The following is an 18,746-nucleotide window of genomic DNA, read 5'->3' on the forward strand; positions in this document are numbered from 1 at the left end:
CAAAGAAACTCTTGGCTCCATAGCCCCTCCCACCAACAATACAACTCCCCCAAATTCTGAGACCAAAACGTTTGGAATCATCCTTATCTCCTTTCCTTCTCTCATACGCCATATCAAGTCTATCAACAACTCCTGTTGACTCTACCTTCAGGATATGTCTGCAATCCTAACACCTCCAACCTCCTTCATTTCTGCCACTGTCGTCACAGCCTGGCACAGCCATTGGCTTCCAACTAATCTTCTGGCATTTGTACAGTAGGCCGACTCATCTTTCAAACCTATGCCAGATTTTGTCTCTCTCCTGCTTTGAAACTTCCAGGGATTTCTAGCAACCATAGAAGAAATAGCCACAGGCCTTGTTATGGCTTCAAAGACTCTGAGTAACCCCGTCCCTGACCCTTCTACTGCCCTCTCTCTCCACTCACTGCGCTATGGTCATACTGGCTCAGACACCTCATCAAGAACATTCCCCCATCAGAGCTTCTGCTTCTGCTGTTCTCTGGATATCTTTTTCTTTATATATCTGGGTAGCTCACTCCCTCACTTTATTTTGGATTTCTGCTCAAGAAGTTATCGCCTCTGAGAAACTTGTTCTCACCATCCTATACAAAATAAGCACCCTTCTGATTGCACACTTATCCCTGTCTGAAGATACATCGTGTATTATTCTATTTTATTTTTGTGTCCCTGGCTAGGATGCAAACTCTTCAAAAGGAAGAATTTCATTCTGTTCGTAGTTTTGTGTCTAGGACCTACAACAATAGTTGGTGTATGGTAGGCTTTTAATAAATATCTGTTCAAAATATGAGTGCAGAAAGCTACATTATTACCTGACTCAAATCTCTCTTATTTAGCTTTGCCCGATATGTAACTGAACTTACCCATAAGCTAAATCTCAAAAATGGAGCCCATGACTCAGAGAACATAGATTGCTTTAGTTGATAAGGAAGCCAGAGAAGTAAAACAAAATTGTCTGCTTGAGTAGTGCAACTGCCTAGAAAGGACACCATTGACTTGTGGCTCACGTGGGTTGTTGGAAAACTGGACAAACTGGTCCAGATGTTCTTGATACCAAAATGCTCTGAAATCCCAACACAGGCCCATAAAGGGATCCAGAAATTGGGAGAAAACAATAGGCAGTCCACTTGGGCTAAATTAGGGTGGGATTGGTGGAGACTCGTAACGATGAAGGGAAGTGAGGGGAAGGGAGGATATAAGATGGCATCGGGAGGGGCCCCCATACCACCACCACCAGCAGCAGCACCAAAGAAACCAATGAAATAAAACAGGAAGGGAAAGAGAAAAAAGAAAAGAAGGAGCAGATGAGAGGGCAGGCTGAGTGGTATCTGCACATTCACACACGGGGAGTGGGATCGAAACTCGGTCAGCAAGAAACCCTCACACCCTGCAACCCACATGAAGAATGGTGATCTCACAACTGAGTGCATGTGAGTGGCTGGGTCTGGAAGGGGTACTAGAAACCAGTACCAGCTAAGCACAAGTGGAAAACAAGTGGGGACTTTAAAGTGGTTCAGAGAACCCTTCAAGTGGAGTCCCCACTCCTGAAACATCCTACGGCCTGATGCGACTTTTCCAGCGGGGCCATGATTCAGTCAACCCTGTTTGCTCAAGAGTCTGGAGAAAACATTCGTAGCCATTAACACCAACTCGTTTTCTTCAAGGGTAATTCTACTTAGAAAGTAGAGTGATTCACATGGGCCCATGGATATTTTCCTGAAATGAGCCCCATGTAGCCAACCCTTCTCAAGATGGGATTCTACCTAATGATAACCACCCACTTAGTTTTGCCAGGTCATGACACGCTCACATGGGCTCACGCCATGTTGCCATAGCTTTCAGGGAGAGGACGCGGGCAGGTCTTTTTTTTTTTTTTTAATTTTTATTTATTTATTTGACAGACAGAGATCACAAGTAGGCAGAGAGGCAGGCAGAGAGAGGGGGGAAGCAGGCTCCCCGCTGAGCAGAGAGCTCAATGTGGGGCTCGATCCCAGGACCCTGAGATCATGACCTGGGCAGAAGGCAGAGGCTTAATCCACTGAGCCACCCAGGCATCCTGACTCGGGCAGGTCTTACCAGGCCTCACACTTCTTACAGCAGAGCGAGGCCCCAGAAGAGATGTTTGTTCTTTTACCTGCCCTCCCAAGAGCCATTCTCTCCCCCTCCCCCCCCTTCCTTGATGCTACTGAGTCTTTCTGAGTCAGAGGACTTACATCTGCATGCCCCAGGCTGACTACCGGTTACTGCCCTCTATTTCCCTGACTAACTCCTTCCGTCCTGTCTCTGCCTCTGAACCCTAGCCTCCTCTAGGCCTCCCTGCTTTATGCCTCCAGTGCCTTATTATGTCCCCTTCATATCACTCCTTGCACTTTTAACTCTGATTCTTTGCCTGTTACCCTTACTCAAGAATAAGCTTCTGTGAGTAGTGACTATGTCTGCTTGTCCACTTAGAGTCCTTACACCCACCTGGGACACAGTAGAAACTCAGTAAAACCATGCTGCTCAAGAGAATGAAAAACTGAATGAGTGAGCAAATGGCAACACAGAATCTCAGAACCCTTCTCTCCAAAATCAGAATGTACTCTGTTTCGTCGTTCTAACGTCCCTAAGAAGTACAGTGTGGCTGGGAAATGATGGGGACCCTTCTCCCCGCTTGCCAGGGGAGCAGATGGAAAACGCTTGGCTATGGAGCCCAGGCTTCAAGCTCAGCAGACCATTTGCCATCCCCCTGAACCCTCACAACACCTCACCTCTACATTGATATCTTCATCAGGAATACTCTCATCAAGTCTTATAAAAAATCCAGTGTATGTATTTGGGAAGACACACAAGGAACTGGTGATAGCTGCTGTCCTGTCTCCATTGTATACCCTTCTGTACTGCTGAAGTTTTAAGTAGATGTATGTGTGATACTCTTGCAATAAACAAACTGGTTAACAAAAAAAAAAAAAAAAAAAAAAAAAAAAAAAACTAAATGAAAACTTAGGTGCTGAAAGAAGTTCCTATCCAGATCAAATACTTCCATGTGCCCTCTGCTTCCTTCTATAGTTTTATCATCTTCTCTCACCTTTTGAATATTCCTACACTTCAATTCAATTAAAATCAACTTACATGCTCCAATTACAGATAGCATATTCTAATTTTTACCATGGGACCTGGAGACAAATTTTAACATCCCTCCCACCTCCAGCAAACACAAGTTTATCCAGGCTCATTAATGAGGTCTCTGAAGTCAGGCTGTGTAACTACAGAGAAACTGCTGAACTTCTCTGTGGCTCTCATTCCTTCTTCTATAAAATTGTAATGGTAACAATAATAACATATCCCCTAGGGTTGGTGTGAGAATTAAGTGAATAATACACCTAGCACTTAGAACAGTGCCTGGTATACAGCAAATAGGCTTTACATACTATTATTATTCATTCAACAATCATTTGTGGAAGGGCTCTGATATACCAGATACTGGGTCAGGTCCCGGGCAGAGTCTGTGTATGCTCATTGTGCTTCCCCAACCCCTCGCACAATGCCTGCCACATCGGGGTCCTTAATAGATAGCTACTCAATGGGATTGTCTAAAGTCAATCCATGGATAAAACTAATCAGCCCCGACGTTATGGTTTCCAGTCTGGTGCTGGAGATGTGAAGGTGATGGCTTTATAGCCCAGTATTAAATCTTTCGAGAAAAAAGTATCCCAGTATTAAATCTTTTGAGAAGCTTCGACTGACACCTTGGGTAGAATGGCCCAGTGAACAAAGATGGGCCAAGTCTGCAGCCCACACTCTTACCCTTCATGTGTGTGAATGAGGTGGACCCACCTGGAGGAATACAACGTCCCCTTGGGGAATTCATCAGTTGTAAGAGATGCATCGCTCTGGTGGGGGATGCTCATAATAGGGAAGCTATGCATGTGGGGGAGTGGGGGAAGTCTTGGTACCTTCTGCTCATTTTTGCTGTGAACCCAAAATTTCTCCAAAAATAGTCTATTTTTTTTAAAATCCATTGAGGGAATGGAAAATTTGCTTTATTGGGGGAAGGGACATGTGGACTTTTGATTCTACAATTCTGACAGGGAATTGGGAGGCAAGCTGGGTAGAGATGGGAAGGAGAGTGGCTCCTGATTTTACAAGAATTGCACTTCTTGGTTGAGTAACTGAACTGACATGGTTGACCTGTCCCACTTGCAAAGCATTTCCATCTGTGTTTAATTGGGGTTTCACAAAAGGGTGTGTATTTAAAAATAAAAACACTAAAAATTTTGGGCGTGTTTCAGAGAAAACGGAATGCAAGGAAGACAGACACTGCAGGTTGGGTAGACACACCCCACGGAGCTGGGCTGCTTCTTGCTGACCAGGGAATGTCAAGCCTCCAGTGGAGCAGCTGCCAGCACCTGGTGCCATGGGAACACTGTGGGCCAGGCTGGCTAGCCGGCAAGTAAACACAGAGATTTAAAAAGTCCAACCCACTGTTCAACCCCATCGCTCCTGATAGTCACTAAGAAATATCCCCAAGTGGTAGCCACAAACGAAGTGCATCTGAGAAGGTTTGGCTTTCTCTGTGGTGGCTTAAAGTGGTTCAGTCTGGCTTTCTGAACCCCGAGCTCAATCACCCCTTCCCTAGACCTCAGAAAGCAAGAACTCTAGGTCTGCCTGATTCGGAGGGAAATGGGGGTCGAGAAAGGTCCTCTTTATCTAGGAGTCTAGCAAAAGATAGATCCCATGCACAGCCTCTCCGACATCCATAGAGTATCTCTGGACTTTTCCTGTAAAAGTCCTTAATGGATTTGCGGTCTTGAAAACCCCAAGTACAAAACACCCAGAGCCTCAGGATTTCCCCCCTTCCCTAATACTGCTTCCACTCCGGGCTGTCTCCGCTAGTCTAACCAGACTCCAGGCTCTGAAACATTCCCAGTGAGCCCAAAGTCCACTTCTTGTATGGCTTTTCTTTCTCAAATACCTTTTCTCATAGCCCTGATACTACTACAGAGCACCCCAGCTCACCTCCAGGAGGGACACATACCAGAAAGACAAGAGCAGAGCTCAGCCCCAAACCCTGTGTTGTGTGTCTGGCCCTACTGCCAGAGCTCCCCAGACCTTTGAGAGTTCCCAATTTGCATTTCCAGAAATCCTGGCCTCTCCCCCATCTCACTGCCTTGGGAGGTTCTCTTCCAGGAAAGTCGCCACCAGCATGACCACACTGGAGCCACTCTCTGACCTCAACTGATGCCTGAGGTTTTCACTTCACTTCTACACTACAGCCCTTCCCTGTTGTTGGACCGTGGTTCTGGCTGGGCTGCTCGCATGTGTGAGGATCCCCTTCAAGGGCAGGGAAGTAGGAGTCATCGTCTCCCAAGCTCCATCGGTCCATCTCAGCCCCTTAGCCTGGGTATTTGCTGGATGCAAAAACAACCACTCAACCAGAACCTTGGCCAGAACGTCCCACCCTGAGAGCCTGGTCTGCAATGTTACCTGTGCCTTTGGCTAAGGGCTCCTGGTTTCCTTGGAAACTAGGATTGGTGGGGCTGAGCCTTGGCATCCAGGAACCCACAATATTCCTTCCTCTTTGGAAGAGTCAGAAGGAACTCAGAGCCAGTCCCTGAGAGAGAGAGGCAGCCAAACCACAGCCCCCAGCCCCTGCGACTTCTCTCCAACCATGGTCTGGCTGACTCCTGGCAGGTAATGGTGGGACTCACGTCCTCAAACAGATGAACACTCACCTGTTCCACAGCTCAGCTCAAAAGCCAGGGAGAGAAACAGCAGGAAGTTTAAGCAGAGAAGCCTCTTGGGATCCATCAGCTGGCGAAGAGAGGGAAGAGAGCCCCTTGAGGAGCCCAACAGCTGCTTGCAGACGCCACAACGGAGTGAGGTCCGTGTCAGGCAGAGGTGCCTCTGCCGCCTAGTTATGCATCAGGAACCAGATGGCTTCCTGTATCACTGGGACTTTTTCTGCCTGAGTCTCGGGGATTGCTCATCTCCTTTTAGGCTTCAAATCACTTTGCTGTTCCCAAGAAGTCCGTGTCAAATGCTCAGACTGCCTAAGACGGGAAAGTAGTTCAGCAAACCCAGCCCTGAGCAGAAATTGACCCCCCTCCTCCCAGCCCCAGCCTTCCCTGGCAGTTCTGTCTGGTAACCCTTCTTAGAGTGGAAAGAAGAAATGGAGGCTTGTCAGATCTGGGTCAGTTAGTTCAAGACTGAACTTGGATGACTAAACTTTGAAGAGTTCTTATGTCTCATGTCTGATTTGCTCCATAACTTCAGAGAACCCCTCCACACGCAGTCGGGTCCTGATGTCAAAGCCCCAGAGACATGGGGAGGGCAAGCGTGGATCAGCTGGCAGAAATCCAACTTCCCAGATGGTGCAGTGTGGTTGGATTTAGTGAGCTCTGGGTTGTGTTTGAGGGGGTACCTTTATTTCAGAGCTTGTGTCTAACTTTTTGTAGAGAGGAAGGGACTAAAACAGGCAGAAGAAAGACACATTTTTCCACGAGTTAAGCTGTAAAAATGAAAATACTGGAAAGATACTTTTACCAGTGTTCAGGAAGAGATTTTGAGAGGTCAGCTTCTTGTTTTTAAAGTCCATTTTAGGGATGCCTGGTTGGCTCAGATGGTTGAGCATCTGTCTTTGGCTCAGGTCATGATCTCCACACCTAGAATTGAGCCCCACATCTGGCTCCTGGCTCAACAGGGAGTCTGCTTCCCCCTCTGCTGCTCCCCCTGCTTGTGCTCTCTCTGTCTCTCCCTCTCTCAAATGAATAAATGAAAAAAAAAAAACTTAAAAAAAACACAATTTTTTAACAGATTAGAGGCACTCTCCAATGGGCCTTCCTGAGGAAATTAAGGTTACAAGACCTGGCAATATATGGGAACTTACCCTTTATCTTCACTGCTTTTCTCCCTCCCTCATCTGACACCCAAGCATCCTCCCCAAATACTACCTAGTGGGTGTGGGAGCCAGCATGTACCAACTACTGAGAGCTGATTGTTAAATTTTCAGGAATCTTACAAGGTGGGTGATTGATAAATATTACCATTATTAAGAATTCGATTGATATGAATTTACTATATTTATTTAATTGTAAATGAAGGAATAATAACTAAGGGGAAAACTCAAAACGAATTACTTCCTAATTAGTTCACAACATATTATTATTATCTATGGTCTTGAGGACATTTACATCTATTGTATCTCTATGGTGGAAATAAAATACCAGGTATCATATGGGCTCTGTATTACTTTCAACGACAGCATGTTCATAGCTTGAAATCAGTCAGGGTGGGAGCCTATTGGCAAATGGTAGAATCAGAGCTCTGGTTTAATGTTTTGTTGGTTTTCTGGATGTAAGAAAGTGATAAAGAAAAGGTGATGATTCAGATTAAACTTAAAAATATATCATGACTGTAGCCTCGATGTTGTGAATAGCACACAGAATTTGAGGAAGTAGTATTCCAGGATTTAACAACTACCATCTTATTCAGCAAAAAGTCACTAATGTCACTGACCAGTAAATGAGGTTGCAATATATGTCTTTGATGTTGCATATTTCTTTAACCTAAAAAAAAAAAAAAAGTGACTGGAAGCAAGAAGAGAATAGAGTGAGATATTTGAAGAGATGAGAGAAAGAAAAAAACCCACCAACCTAGAATTCCGAATCCTGAGAAATTATCCTTCAAAAGTGAAGGAGAAACAAAGACTTTCTTGGACAAACAGAAGTTGGGGGAATGTTTTGCCGTAGCTCTGCCTTGTTAGAGATAGTCAAAGAAGTTCTTTAGGGAGAAAGAAAATTATATATGTCAGAAACTCAGATCTACATAAGGAAAGAAAGAACATCAGACAAGGAATAAGTGAAGATAAAATAAAAGCTTATTTTTATTACTCTTAATCGATCTAAGGGATAACACATTGTTCAAAATAATAATAACAATAACAATGTATTCAATTATGTGTGCTTATGTATATTTCTTATGTATATATGTGCTTCTCAATGCTTATATATAAGTGAAATGAATGACAATGATATAAGGGATAGGAAAGAAGAATTAAGATTATTTTCTTATATAAGGTACTCACACTACCCATGAAGCAGGATAGTGTTATTTGAAAATGTGCTTGGATTGGTTGTAAATGTATATTGCAAAATCTAGAGCAACCACTAAAAAAAAGTGAAAAAAAAAAGTATGATTATGTACTAAGGAGAGAAAATGAAATCCTCAATTAAACCACAAAGGGCAGAAAAAGAGTGGAAGGCAATAACAGAAACAAAGAACAAGGGCAACAAATAGAAAAGAGTAACAGATATGGTAAATATTATTCTAACAATATCAAGAAACATTTTGAATGTCAATGGTCTAAATGAACCAATTAAAACACAGAGATTGTCAGAATGGATCAAAAAACAAGATCCTATTGGCTCTTGGTGGACAGCAGGGGCCATTGGAAAGGTAGATCAGGGCAAGAAGTGGCAGGATTGGCAGGTCCAGAGCCTCGTCCCTTCTGCTGCTCAGGCCTGATCTTCCTGTAGCTGGGCTGCCCACAATGCTCCCCATAGATAGGTCCTTACAAGTTGGCCAGAGGCACTCACTCTTGAGACATCATGGTGGTGTACTGCTAACAGACTGGACTCAGCTACATTTGAAACTCCCAGATCTGTGCAAAAGCAGTGAGAGATGCACTGACTACAGAATTCGAAACAAATGACAAGAAGACTTCCGGCAGTGGCAAAAAAAAGTTGTGAAAGTGAAAAAGGAATAATCTACTCTGACTGAAGCTTGAAATGCTTCATTTTCCAGGTGAAGATATGTGGGCACATGTTAGGGCAGATTGAAAACTATCTGCCCTAAATACATGTCTTATTCACAGACTAACCATGACAATAAATTGAAATATTATTCAAAAAAACAAAGCAAAACAAAAATAAAACCCAACTATATCATCTATAAAAAACCTACTTTAAGTATAAAGACACATAAAGATTAAAAGTAAATGGATAAAGAGAAAACATGCTAACATTAATTAAAAGAAAGCAGAAGTTGCAATATTAATTTTAGACAGAGAAAACCCCAAAGAAAGGAATGTAGTTATCAGAAATAGAAGGGTATTATATAATGACAAAGGGGTCAATTCTCCAAGAAGACATAACAATCTTTAACATATATGTGCCTAACAACAGATCTTCAGATACATAAGGCAAAGACTGATAGAACTATGATGAGAAATAGATAAATCTGCTATCATCATTGGAGACTTCAACATCCCCTTATCAGAAATGGACAGATCCAACAGGCAGAAAATCAGGACACCACTATATTCACACCACCATGAATCAGCTGACACCTATAGACTACTTCACCCAGTAACAGCAGAATATACATTCTTCTCAAACTCATATGGAACATTCACCAAGATAATCCACCTTCTGGGCCATAAGACATATCTTAATAAATTTGGAAAAATAGAAATCATACATTGTCTGCTCTCAGACCACAGAGAGATTAAACTAGAAGTCCATAACAACAACGAAAACAACAACAACTGGAAAATCCCAAAACATGTGGATATTAAACAATTCACTTCCAAATAACACATGGGCCAAAGAAGAAATCTCAAGAGAAATTTTTAAATATTTTGAACAAAATGAAAATGAAAACACAACTTATGAAAATTTGTAGGATTCAGAAAAAAAAAAGTGGTGCCTAGAGGAAAATTGATAGCATTGAATGCATATAATAGAAAAGAAAAAAGACCTAAAATCAATATAAGCCTTCACTTTAGGAAACTAGAAAAAGAACAGCAAGTTAGGGGCACCTGGGTGGCTCAGTGTGTTAAAACCTCTGCCTTTGGCTCAGGTCATGATCCCAGGGTCTTGGGATTGAGCCTTGCATCGGGCTCTCTGCTTGGCAGGAAGCCTGCTTCCTCCTCTCTCTCTGCCTGCCTCTATGCGTAGTTGTGAGTTCTGTCTGCCAAATAAATAAATAGAATCTTAAAAAAAAAAAAAAAGAAGAAGAGCAAATTAAGTCCAGAGTAAGCAGAAAAAAAGAAATAAAAAAAACTAGAGTAGGAAGCAATGAAATTGAAAACAAGATATTAATAGGGAAAAATCAATGAAAGCAAAAGCTGGTTCTTTGCAAAGACCGAAAATTTGGTAAACTTCTAGCCAGGCTAAATAAATTAAAAAAAAAAAAAATAGGACACAGATTACTACTATCAGAAATGTTAGAGGGGGCATCACTACCAAACCCATGGACAAAAAAAGGACAATAAAGGAATACTATGAAAAACTTCAAGCCCACAAATTTGATAACATTGGTAAAACGGATCAATCCTTGAAAGATGTAATTTGCCAGAACTCACAAATGAAATAGACAATCTAAATAAGTCTATTTCTTTTAACGAATTGAACCAATAATTAAATAACCTTCCAAATCAGAATGCATACTAATTCACTCATTCTATCCTGTCTTTCTAGCTTATTCTATTCAATATCTAACTCATTCTGATATCAAAACCGAACAAAAATATCACAAGAAAAAAACCAGAGGCCAATATCTCTCAAAAAAACCAGAGGCCAATATCTCTCAATAGGTACACAAATCCTCAACAAAGTATTGCCCAATCGAATTCAATAATGTATAAACGTGGAACGTATCCCAGGCATGCAAGCCTGGTTCAACATTCAAAAATCAGTCTATCCTGTACTGTATCTGGTACACCAAGCTGTTTCCATCAGCTATAAAGAGCAGATTTGGACAAACCCACAACTAAAGATGTACAAGTGATAAAGCCTCACATTCATAAGTCCATTTTCAAAATCCTTTATATTCACTACCTTATTTGATCTTTATAACAGCTCTATGAAGGAAGCAGATCTGGTGGTGATGGAAAGCAGGGACTGGACCAAACTTGGGAACCCTGTCTCCAGGTCAAAACCTCTTTCTCTTTCTCTGGAGTATACTCATTATCCTCATGAATACTCAAGAAAGTAAGGAAGAAGGAAATCCTCCTAACTGAACTCCCTGGATGCCTGTAGCTTCCACCTATGTTATTTCATTAATTTTTATAATAGGAAAAAGCAGGTATAATTATCACTATTTTACAAGTTGAGGTACAGACCTGTTGAATAACTTGTCTAATGGCTCAGAGTGCCCAAAATGGAAGAACTGGATTCAAATCCTGCATTACCTGACTCCAGAGTCTCTGCTTTCTCCATTCACCATACCACTTCCATTACACTTGGCAAGAACCTTAACTAATCCTTGGGCTCATGTTGGTCAATTGCCTGTTATTCATGGAACATCTGGCACAGATGAAGGTATAGGCGACAGGAGAATCCTGAGTGAGCAGTATTTCCTGCCCCTGACTTCCATCACTGGTGACAAAGCAGCACTTCCTTCCCTTTGGCTTTATGGAACCCCTTTCTGAGTTTGAGGAAGACCATATGTCTATGGAAAAGAGCCTTCCCCGATCTAAGGTAGGCTGCACAATGAGGTTATCTCCTAAACCGAAGGGTGTAACATCCCCCTAAGATTTGCTACTTTCCCTCCTGACCCTTTATGGCTAGGGTTGCAGAGTGACCTGCCTGAAAGTGCCTGCGTCTGGGCTGCCCCTGAACATCCTGGCTTCCCAGCTTAAGACTGTGCTCATCAAGACCTCTGACCAAAGAGGTACCTATAACATGAGCCAGCAACACAAGGAGGGATCTCACAGGGGCAGACCACACCACCTGGCTGCTTGGAGCCCATAATAAGCATCTCCATTGGAATAAGAAAAACTAAAAATAAATAAATAAATAAATAAAACAATTAAAAAACAATAAAAACCCCACAAAACCAAAATGAAAATACAAAATTCCCCCAAATTCTGAAACATCTCCTAGGAGACCTGATTGCAAAGTCTAAAATCAGCCCGGGGAAATCACTGGAAAAAACACCGTAGCTCAGCTCTGTTGGGTGAGATGAGGAAGCCCATGGGACAGGTGTCTGTTACAGAGACTGAGCAGACCAGTGGAGCAGACAGACCTCCTGGGTAGGGCCTGTAGGGATTGAAGGGCTTTGGGGGTTGGGGGAGTGGGGAAACCAGGTTATGAGGTGGCTTTATCCCAGACCGAGACCCAGGTTTTGCCCAACATGTTCATGCCAGTAACCACCCGCCTGAGCAAATGGATGTACTGAGTGACCCAGGCTCAGAAAGGGAAGCTGGGGATGTGGCCCAGTGTGGCTTGTGAAGATGCCACTGGAAGTGCCTTCTGGCCTTTACCTAGCCTGTAAGGCTGAAATTGCTCTCTCCAAGGTCTTCCACATGTTTTCTACATCAGCACCTTCTCCAGGGTTCAGATCCAGGTCAGAACACTAGAATCTAGAGGTTGAGGAGAGATATCCACGGGCATCTGTAATCTGAGGTTACCTCCCCAAACTCTTGTCACTTCCACTGATGCACCTGCCCTCCTTCCAGACCCCAGAGTCAATATGTGGGGATCTCTTCCTTCTGGGCCTGCCCTGGACAGACTAAGTTTCTCTTGTCCTACAGTCCCCATAGCTCTTTGAGATGCATTCTTGGTGGGGTTGGGGGTCCTTCTTAGTATCCCCCAAATTATCCTACATGACAGCCGTATAGTTTTCTGGCCTGCTTTCTACTGGCATAAGCTGCTATAGAGAGGGAAATGCCCACACAATTCCACTCCTTCTAGGAAGGAACCCAGTTTAGGAACCAGCAACAGTGCTGTTGAGTCACCAACCTCAAACTTTTTCCGTGCGCCAAAAGCTGCCTCCCATAGCTCTGATCTCCCTTCTTAGATAGAGTTATAAATATAACAATAACTTGGAAAGTATGCTACAAATCCTGGATGACTGTGGTCAGCCTTCTTCTTTCCTTCATACAAAGCTCAAACTAAGGGCTCCTCATTGGCAGTTCTAGAAGGCTCTTTGTCAGGTCCACTGAGCACTCATCTTGCAAAGCTTGTCAGGGAAGAGGATTCATTCCTTTCTGAATAGTCCCAGTCCCTAACCAGTGATCACATTCCTGAGAGACAAAGACAGCTAGGGAGGAGGACTGAATGCCCCATGGGTCACTGAATGACCTTCTGAAATGCTCACAAGCTATGTATATAGTGGGACTCCTGCACTGACATGCCAGTGATGTAGGCTGACCTGAAATAAGTCCAGGGAAGAAGGAAAAGCTAGGACACTTGAGCAGCTTGGAAAATGGAGCTGTAGACTAGGGGATTTGAGTGAAGAACTCTAGTTGGCATAACTGAAGAGAGGGACAGTATGGGGATACCCTGGGATGACACACAGCAAGGAAGTCCAATATCTTCCTCTTCTCCATGCACTTGCCTGACCCCATGCTAACCATCTGGAAAACATTCTATCAGTATTAAATATAATGATTCTCAACATCCCTTAATGATGGAACCATAACAAGGACTTACACATTTAATTATCAACCACCTGAATGAATTTATCAAATAACATTTCTAGTTAAGAGTGGGATATGTAGGAAATGGGATTTTTAAAAATTAGGGTCCTGTCTCTTCTTTTTAAAATTGTGAATATAATATAGTATTGAACATTTTAAAAGAAGAAAGAGGGGTGCCTGGGTGGCTCAGTCAGTTAAGCCTCTGACTCTCAATTTCATCTCAGGGTCCTGGGGTAGAGCCCCAGGTCAGGCTCCACACTCTTCGGAGGGTCTGCTGGAGATTCTCTCTCTCCCTCTCCCCCTGCTCCTCACCCTGCTCTCTATCTAAAATAAATAATGTTTTTTAAAAGGAGAAAGTAAGTAAAATCTTCCATAATCTTCTACCTTTTTCACAACCGCTTTCAAGTTTGTAGATCTCCAACTCTTTGTTTAGGAGGCTGTGGAGTAGGCTGGCTCAGAACTCCACTTGTGATCAGAGACACTTGGGTTCAAGTCCCCAGTTTGTTAATTATAAGTCGGGTGATCTTGGGCAAGTTGCACAATCTCTCTGAACCTTTCTTTCCTCATCAGTGACATAAAGATAAGGAAACACCTCACAGGGTTGTGGGAAACTAAATGACATCAGTGCAAGTAAGGCGCTCAGCTCGGAGCCTGATGTGTGGCAGCCATTTTGAATTTGGTATCTCTCGGTTTCATCATTTCCTGAAAGTGGGGATGAGTGATTCGATGATGAACCCCATGTAGCTGCAGCAGGTGATGCACAGGAAGTACTACCTTGTGGTCAAGATCAGGGACAATCCTCAGAGACTGGACCAGAATGCTATGGGCACTCTGGTAATGGATGTCGTTCCTGGGCTTCCCCATGAGAGACAACAGTAACTTTGCAGTTAATTAGAGGTGAAGCACGTTATAGGCCGTTAAAAACTTTTAGCAATTTAAGGCAGAGAGGTGAATTTTCTGCAACAAGTATTTAAAAACTCTGTTATAAAGGAACTGAACACCTCAGTACAGAAAATCACATTTCATAAAGAAAAGCATCAGCATGTAAAGCCTAACAGGAACTGTACCATTACACAAAAATCAGGAGAGAAAATGTGAAACAGAATGAAAATGTGAACTGAGCCATTAGCCACACCTGATTCAGTTTCGCAAAATCTACATGTGGAAGGATTTGAAGTCAAGATCAAAATCACACGCCATAGTAATTAGTTATTGTTTAATTTAACCGTGACTATAAAAATACCTGTAGAGTTCTCTGTGAGATGGGTCTGGACACCTCAATTTATTCTGCTGCATTATGAAGTTTCAAGTGAAAAATGCCTCTTGGGGGTCATCCTAAGTACACACCTGGCAGTTGGGCTTGTTGTAAGTAACAGTCATGGTCAAGATGCTGGAGCCCGACGTGGAAGCCATGATCCCTCCTGGGCAACGGCTGGCGTGAGTTTCCCTCTTGCCTCAGTAGGCTACCCCTTCCACGAGCATGTTTGTAACTAAAATGACAGTTCTGCACACACTTTTGTGTTCTTTGTTATTTAACATAATACATAAAAATGTATGATTATATGCTGTTCCCTAGTTTAATGAACAGGGATTTCTTAAAGAATATTGTATGAATAATTATCTTGCCTTGAAAAGAGAGCAAAAGAAGATTGTGAAATTGTTCAAAACATTAAACTGTAGAAGGCAATCCATGGGGTGACAGTATAGACCATACCTGGACACAGAGGCTTCTTTCCTTAGTTTAACTGTTTGCATTGTTAAGCAACATAACAGAGTTAAAACGGCAAGCCCAGGGTTCCACCCTGAGATACTTTTCTAGGAATGAATAAGTCAGTTGAGAGCAGGCTTCTGTTTCTGTTGTACAGCCTTTAAGAAGGATGGCTCCCAGCTCCCTGTTCTGATGATAGAACCAGGGTTAAGGCCATTAAAATGCTAAATTCTGATCTTGTCTGGATGCAAGCAGCTGGAATATAAAACCCTGCAGGCTCAGGTGGTACCCTGAGACCTAGCTGTCCTTCTCAGCTTTCCTTCCAGCTAGTACTCCCATGGGGGCTTTAGCCAATGTATACCCGCATCCCAGAGTGTCCACCATTCCACACTGAGATAGAAGCTGGGAGAAAGAGGGGCAATCACGGTGCTTCCTATGTTACTTACTGAACTTTTCAAAATACAAGAATTTACTTTAAGAGCCTGGGTTCTAAAGTTGGCTTGCTCACATAGGTATGCTATGTCATGGGCATGGAAGAATAGGAGAATTCCACAACAGAAACAGCTTCTCTTTCCCATGAGCTCACACTGGATCTAGACCTTACTACCCCCAATTCACAGATGAGGAAACGCAGTCGTAGACAGCTAATAACTTGTCTGAGGTCCCACAGTAAATAAGGAACAGGAATAGCACTTGGATATAAGCTCCACCACCTCCTGCCACACTGGCCTGGGAGACATGTTGCTTAGCAAAGCCTTCATCATTCTTTCTGAGTTCTGCACACCATATCCCAATGTATTTATCATTAAGTATCTATGACCCTTCACTTCTTTGGTACTTCCTGTCTTCTTAGGAACTGCCTCCACTTGCCCTTAAGGCGCTCTCTTTCCACCCTCCCCTTGGTCCCACTATCATCAGTCTTTTGAGATCTCTAGCTTGCCGTTCACTTCTGGCCACCAGCTCCCACTTCTGTGATTGCTGCTTTGATGGCTCTTCCAGCTCCCAGTCCTCTACAAAGACCCATGCTGGGCCTTCCATAAGCATGGTCCTGCTCTGCGTGTCCTGGCTTTCACCTGGAGGCCCCACAGATATGAAACTTACACTGTCTGTTCTCAGAAATCTCTAAGTCCTTAAATACTTGGCCCCACTATGGGTTGGCTCTAATTCTTCCTCTAATGATTAATGTGTGTGATAGCTTATGGTGCCACACAAATCCCTAAGGGTTCAGGTTTGACCTGATGCCAATGAAGGCTTTTCTAATTGCAGAAATATTTGTAGTCAAAGGAGCATGGGGTCAGAAAAATATGAAGTGTAACTACAGGGATTTCAGTCACTACTTGCATGACCTGGGATAAGTCACATTCTTGGTGACACTCAGTTTTCTCATCTATAAAATAGTGCACTACAAGTTTATTCATGTAATGGATGTTAGGGTATGCTGCTCAGGACTGAGAACCAAAACAACCATTCCCCAGTTGCCAGAAGCATCAGGGCCTGATGGCTTGCAGTCAAGTCTCTCCTTGGGAGACACCCTCAGGCAGTTCCGTCCATGAGCACCACCTACATCTAACAACTGGTCAGCTGGTCACTGAAAGGGTATAAATGTCTAGTCCCCATGCCTCAATTTGGAGCAGCCATTAGGGGCCATCCTGGCTCTGGAACACCTCAGATAGTCAGCTGAGGCCTTTGTTCCAACTGCTTCGAGAGTTCAACTTCTCCCTCTGCTCAGTCCTTTGTCCTTCGCTTCTGACAGGTGATTTCACAAGTATTCCTCAGTGCACTTCCTGCTCACAAATCTCCATCTCAGAGCCTGTTTTGGAGGGAACCTGACCTTAAATGTCTCATATATTTTCCAAGGGGTAAAACAACATCGTGTATATAATGTACAGTATTTGATAGAGCATGGGTATCAATATTTGCTAGTTCCCTTCTCTTCCTCATTGTTTTGTCTTTCATTCATTCCTAAGGATACTCTACCAAGGGAACTGAGACCTTCCAGCAACAGATAATGTCCCTCCTTCCACCTAATCAAAACTCTTTTTCACACATAAACAATTAAATACATTCTTGGAAAGTTGTTCATCCTCTTGATGGGAACCACCAAAAGTTTTAAGCAGGTGAGTAACCATATTTCTCCTTCAGTAAGATTACTTCAGGCACGGTATGGGAGAGATTTAGGTAAAACTACAGATAGGAAGATGATTAGAAGAGATAATAATCTCCATCAAAGAAGTGGCAGTGAGGTAGGGGTCCATTGGAGACTCATTTCATAGGTGGATTTGGTAAAGTTTGGCAACTGATTGGACATGGGGTGTGACAGAGAAGAACCCATATACAATGGCCTTTAGATTTGTGGTATAGTCTTCAAGAGTATAGCAATATCAGTCTCTAAGATGGAAAGTATAGGAGGTAAAGATAACTTTGGGTCAAAATTGGGAGCGAGAGTATAAGATTAGTTTGTCGGCTTGGGATATGTTCAGTTGAAGTGTTTATTGTTCATCCAGATAGAAAGTTCCAGAGAGTACTTGAATATACAGAGCTCAATTTCAGAGAAGTTATAAATCTGGGGAAACACACACACACACACACAAAACCTTAGAAGCTATTTTTCCATGTCCTTCATCTCACTATCAAAAAGCCGTGTTTTAGAGGTTAACACTTACTACTGAGGGACTTGCCAGAAGCAACATGGCCAGTTTTTATAAAGCAATGACCAGAAAACAGGTCTCTTCAGTTTAGGTCAATCTACTCACCGCCCCCACCCCCCCCCAGTTTCATTTTGCTCTATTTATATGCATATTTCCCCAATCTAACAATACTCTACATACAGTAGGTGTTAAAAATATCTATGGAATAGACATGCTAATTACAACCATTGTTTGAGGCAGGACTGGCCTCTCCTCTCCACGTCATCACTGGAATTATATCTCAGCAGCATCTTGGAAATCATCAGACCCAGGGAAGTCCTACTTAGCCACAAATTTGCATTTCCCCAGGTACCTCCCAACTCCCCTCTACTTCCTCTGAGAGCAAAACTTCTGTCATGTAAGTCACACCCATGGGCAGGCTTTGTGCCCTGTCCACAGACCTGAAGGAAAGATTGTCAAAAGTAAGAAAAATAGAAAAGAGATAGTATTTGGGGTACAGAAATCACATAATCAATTCCTTCTTATTATACACCTGCAAAAAGTTAGGCCAAGAGATCTTGTCTTCATTCAGTCAAATTAAAGTCCTATGCCTGGGAAAGAGGAGGGAACAGTATGAAACAAAGGAAGGCAACTAATACTAAGTACTTACTGTATGCCAGAGCTTGTGCTGAATGATCTACTAAGATCTATCTACTATTAACTCATTTAATCCGGATGAAAAGAGCATCCAATTTTTCACAGAGGAAACTGAGTCTAGAAAGTTTACTTTTCCTGGGGTTCTAAAACTGGCAATTGGTGGGTGTTGGAATTCAAACATAAGATGTCTGGCTCCAGAGTTTACACTCTTTCCCTCACATCATGCAGCCTTCTAGAGGTTTCCATTGTGGTTCTAGACGTTAGGTATAAGCTTAAAAGTGGAACTCATTTCAGGGCTTTCTTGAGGTAATGACAAGTGTTCCAATGTTGC

At 42.9% G+C, this 18,746-nt stretch overlaps 1 protein-coding gene and 1 pseudogene across 2 annotated transcripts in view; one reads left to right on the plus strand and one right to left on the minus strand.

Annotated features, from left to right (window-relative positions):
* Positions 1 to 6,127, minus strand: part of SLAMF1 (signaling lymphocytic activation molecule family member 1) — a 31,297-nt gene extending 25,170 nt beyond the window's left edge. The window contains exon 1 of one of the 2 annotated variants that reach the window (XM_032849473.1): positions 5,733 to 6,127. In XM_032849473.1, coding sequence (XP_032705364.1) covers positions 5,733 to 5,808 — 76 coding nt within the window. In that variant the 5' untranslated portion in view covers positions 5,809 to 6,127. The remainder of the gene's footprint in view (positions 1 to 5,732) is intronic. The other variant, XM_032849472.1, reaches the window with a different exon arrangement.
* A 2,479-nt stretch (positions 6,128 to 8,606) lies between these two features.
* On the plus strand, positions 8,607 to 8,764 carry LOC116862284 (annotated as a pseudogene).
* Positions 8,765 to 18,746: the final 9,982 nt, after the last annotated feature.

This window comes from Lontra canadensis, unplaced genomic scaffold, assembly GCF_010015895.1.
Source record: "Lontra canadensis isolate GAN:19392208 unplaced genomic scaffold, GSC_riverotter_1.0 scaffold230, whole genome shotgun sequence".
Lineage (NCBI taxonomy): Eukaryota > Metazoa > Chordata > Mammalia > Carnivora > Mustelidae > Lontra > Lontra canadensis.